This window comes from Etheostoma spectabile, chromosome 2 (assembly GCF_008692095.1).
Source record: "Etheostoma spectabile isolate EspeVRDwgs_2016 chromosome 2, UIUC_Espe_1.0, whole genome shotgun sequence".
Lineage (NCBI taxonomy): Eukaryota > Metazoa > Chordata > Actinopteri > Perciformes > Percidae > Etheostoma > Etheostoma spectabile.
The window spans coordinates 3,851,710-3,856,597 of NC_045734.1; the positions used below are offsets into that span (position 1 = coordinate 3,851,710).

At 40.0% G+C, this 4,888-nt stretch overlaps 2 protein-coding genes across 2 annotated transcripts in view; one reads left to right on the top strand and one right to left on the bottom strand.

Annotated features, from left to right (window-relative positions):
- LOC116702666 (endonuclease V) overlaps positions 1–4,888 on the top strand; it is a 103,199-nt gene that overhangs the window by 879 nt on the left and 97,432 nt on the right. The window lies entirely within an intron of this gene.
- Positions 887–4,888, bottom strand: part of LOC116701505 (excitatory amino acid transporter 3-like) — a 5,026-nt gene continuing 1,024 nt past the window's right edge. Inside the window, exons 2-3 of the mRNA XM_032535242.1 lie at positions 1,322–1,417; positions 887–1,114 (exon numbers count right to left, since the gene is read on the bottom strand). Of these exons, the coding sequence (XP_032391133.1) occupies positions 946–1,114; positions 1,322–1,417 (265 nt within the window). The 3' untranslated portion in view covers positions 887–945. The remainder of the gene's footprint in view (positions 1,115–1,321; positions 1,418–4,888) is intronic.

A 4,888-nucleotide genomic window follows, 5' to 3' on the forward strand; every position in this document is an offset into this window, starting at 1 on the left:
AGCATTCTAGCCATTGGAGACAGTAGAAAGAAGGAAACAAGAGAGAGAGAGAGAGAGAGAAAGAAAGAAACCAACCCATTCCTTTTTTCCCACTTGCCTTTCACTGAAAGGTTGTTTATGCCTCAAAATTACATGAATTCATTCATGAGACTCTAAGAAAACTGACAGAAAGTCGTAGACATGTCCTTTACTTATATATTATAGTACAAAATCAAACTCGGACAGTAAACATACAATAGCTTATACGAAATAATTTACACAATTACAATACAATAGTCCAAAGTGGCATAGTGTTCGTGTGGGTCATACTTTTTATGGCCCATAGCCAACAGATTATGGCCCACGCACTTCTTATTAACTGTTAATATATCTTTTTGAATGGGCAACACAACCCATAAAATGCACTTTAGCTCTTGCCAGCGACAGGACACTGCAGGTCGTGGTCAGCATCCCGAATCACATGTATTGTGACGTGTATTAAAATATATAACTGCAGTTTATTTAGCATTAATTGTAGGGTTCTGTCAGCCTGGCTGATTATCGTGGCCGATATTTGGCAATTTGCAGATTATGTGTATTGGTGTTTCATTAGACTGATAACCAATAAAGTAAATGAACTATAAAGTGTGCTACTTTGACTCCGCTCCAGCTCTGTTAGTAGTCCGCAACACCTGCAAACAGACTGATAGCATGTATAAACTTCAGGGAGTTTTTTTAGTTTTTATTTATTCTTTTTTGGTATTGTTATTATGTTTAAAGTTTCAGTTTTACTAAATAATTGATTAAAGCATTTAAATATACTTTAGTGTTGGAGATTGTACCATTCCAAATTGTTAATTTTGACTAAAAGATTTTAATTTCTGAAATTGTCTTTTTCAGTTACCTAAAAGCAGATAACACTCCCCATAGAAAAAATAGAGTATTTGTCCCTGTTGTGAGTTAACACTACACATTCTCACCATCACTGTCTTGGGGTGACAGAGATTCTGGTGGGGTGCGCAGGATCTGGAGTTCAGTGTCCTCGTTCTGGGACACATCCCTGTTGAAACTCTCATTATCAGAGGCCTGGCTACTGACGTTGACCTGAATATTTTCAAGATTAGCAGCATCCCTCCTAGCCAAAAAAAAGCACAACACGGCCATCAATGGTGTGAGAAGATGAGCATAATAGATTAGATCTAGGGAGCAGACTTCTGATCCTCCACTCTGCTACTAGCCTCATATTAATCATTTGTATCAGATTGGAAAATGTAATAACATTTTTCTGCACATGTACTGGGTTAGAAAACAACAACAACAAAAACACCATGTAGACCTGTACCTTGTCATGAGTTCCAGTTCTTGTGTTGACACTCTGTAAATGAGTGATGCGCCATAGCAGTTTCCCATGACATTGATAACAGTGTTGCAGCGGTCTCTGAAAGGCAGAAACAACATCAGACTGTGAAAGCAGAGGATATACAGTGGTGTGAAAAAGTGTTTGCCCCCTTCCTCATTTCCTGTTCCTTTGCATGTTTGTCACACTTAGTGTGTCGGAACATCAAACCATTTAAACAATAGTCAAGGACAACACAAGAAACACAAAATGCAATTTGTAATGAAGGTGTTTATTATTAAAGGTGAAAAAAAAATCCAAACCATTATGGCCCTGTGTGAAAAAGTGATTGCCCTAACCTAATAACTGGTTGGGCCACCCTTAGCGCAACAACTGCAACCAGCGTTTGCGATAACGTGCAATGAGGCTTTTACAGCGTCCTGGAGGAATTTGTCCCACTCATCTTTGCAGAATTGTCCTAATTCAGTTACATTTGAGGGTTTTCGAGCATGAACGGCCTTTTTAGGGGTCATACCACAACATCTCAATAGGATTCAGGTCAGGACTTTGGCTAGCGCACTCCAAAGTCTTCATTTTGTTTTTCTTCAGCAATTCGTGTGTGGACTTGCTGGTGTGTTTAGGTTCATTGTCCTGCTGCAGAACCCAAGTTCGTTTCAGCTTGAGTACACAACAGATGGTCAGACATTCTCCTTCAGGATCTCTTGTAGACAGCAGAATTCATAGTTCCTTTATCACGCAAGTCTTCCGGGGTCCTGAAGCAGCAAACAGCCCAGACCATCACACTACCACCACCATATTTTACTGTTGGTATTGTTCTTTTTATGAAATGCAGTGTCCTTCTACTCCAGATATACTTGGACACACACCTTCCAAGAGTTCCACTTTGTCTCATCGGTCCACAGAATGTTGTCCCAAAAGTCTTGGGGATCATCAAGATGTTGTTGTGAGAAATTGAGACGAGCTTTGATGTTCTTTATGCTCAGCAGTGGTTTTCTCCTTGGAACTCTGCCATGCAGGCCATTTTGCCCAGTCTTTTCCTGATGGTGGAGGCATGAACGCTGACCTTATGAGGCAAGTGAGGCCTGCAGTTCTTGGGACGTTGTTGTGGGTCTTTTGTGACCTCTTGGATGAGTCGTCGCTGCGCTCTTGGGGTAATTTGGGTGGCCGGCCACTCCTGGAAGGTTCACCACTGTTCCATGTCTTCGCCATTTGTGGATAATGGCTCTCACTGGGTTCGCTGGATTCCCAAAGCTTGGAAATGGCTTTATAACCTTCTTCAGACTGATATAGATCTCATTTACTTCTTTCTCAATTGTTCCTGAATTTCTTGGGTCTCGGCATGATGGTAGCTTTTAAGGATCTTCTGGTGGACCTTACTGTGTCAAGCAGCTCCTATTAAGTGTGATGCCTTGATTGTGAACAGGTGTGGCAATAATCAGGCCTGGGTGTGGCTAGAGAAATTGAACTCAGGTGTGGACAACACATTATAGTATGTTTTAACAAGGGGGGCAATCACTTTTTCACACAGGGCATGATGGTTTGGATTTTTTTTCACCTTTAATAATAAACACCTTCATTTACAAATTGCATTTGTGTTTACTTGTGTTGTCCTTGACTATTAAATTGGTTGATGTTCCGAAACACTTAAGTGTGACAAACAATTGGCAAAGGAACAGGAAATGAGGAAGGGGGCGAACACTTTTTCACACCACTGTATATGCTGCTTTACATGGATTCTGTTTCTTTCTCTTTGGACTTATAAAATGTTGCATAAGTGACTGAACAAACAGACAAAACATATGTTAGCTTGCTTATACAGTTTACCCTGTAGTTGACCCTTTTAGCATGAAGAAACCAGGAGGTGATTAGAACTGGTCAACATTTGACACATGATCAAAATGCTGTTTAATAATGGTTCCAACTGTGGAGATTTAAAATTATATTTCAAAAACAATTATTGAAATGCTGATGGTGCCATAGTAGCACCGGATTTTAACATGCGCTTTTTAACAAACGTAGACAAAATTTCATTGCCTTTATCTTTTCACAGCAAACATGCGTGTGGAAAGGACAAAAGCTGATATGTTGTGTTGCTACAACAAAATAAAGTATTGACTTCTATTGAAATTAGATTTTCCAGTTTTGTAAGTGTAACAGATGTGGACAGGGTATGAAAGACAATCACTTCAATCAACGTATTTCCTGGAATTTATTTTTCTGTAGAAGACAACATGACATCAGTGGCCTGTTTCCAGCATTAACAGCATCTGCACCTCAGCAATACCAGACGTTATTGTGAGGGGAAACCCAACCCGAGCTATAACAGTTTACCTGAGAAACAACGCTCCACACTGACAAGGTCAATGAACAAAGTAACACAGTAATAACAAATTTTACATCCAACAAAAAGACACCTGTAGAAGACAACATGACATCAGTGGCCTGTTTCCAGCATTAACAGCATCTGCACCTAAACATCACAACAGAATTCACACACTCATAATGTACCTCCATTGTTTACATTTTACAAACGCGCGAAAACGGCGCGAAAAGAAAGTTAGACAATGCGTCATTACAAGCTACATTTAACCGTAAAAATGGCACAAAGCAATTAGTTAACATGGTATTAACTTTGCAAAAATAAATGTTGAAGGGTCACAACACAATCTTCAAAGAAAACAATAAAATAGCGCAGCGGCATTTTACACACAACCTTCCTCAGCAATACAAGACGTTATTGTGAGGGGAAACCGGAAGCTACGGCAACACAGGAGGCACAAAAGAGGCGCAATGCAGTAACAACTGTTGTGATGGGGGCGGAAGGAGGACTCAAACGCAGTGTAGCAGGTGGAAGGCAAAAAGGGTTTATTGGGGGAAAACACAGCAGCAACATGATACCCAAAAACGTCATAAACACAGGGAGCCAGAGAAAAACCACAACCGAAGACCACAAGCTGAAACTCACGTGAGAGTAAACAAGGCAAAATATACGGGAAGCTTACTGCGAGACTGGGAACATAACTGAGAGGTGACGGACACGCTGTAGTAACAAAAGGAGCAACAAGGTCAAAGGAACACGGTTAAATGGTCATGGGTAATGATCGATGGGAACAATGAGAGAAAGAAGCATGAGCCAACAGGTGACTCCATTAGGGGGGTGGGCTGGACAATCATACAAACAAGTAAAACAAGACTAGACAAGACAGGACAAGACAGGAAGTTGACTACTACAAAATAACGAAAGCATAAGCAAACACAGGCCAGGGGAAAATAAGGACCTAAAATCTATGAGCACCAACTAAGATAAAACCGGACAAAACACCGGGAGACTAGCAAATGAGAATAATAACCCCAAACCAAAACCCCAACCACAACAAACACATCAGCTGTGCAGAGAAACAATGCATGTGATAAATTAATATGTACTCCAAAATATAAAACTATAAGAGCATTCACAAATATCCAATCAAAACATTAACTACTGACTATTATAATTTAATAGAAACGTAAATTTGAATTAAGAGATTAGAAAATACATTTTAACTGTCTGTT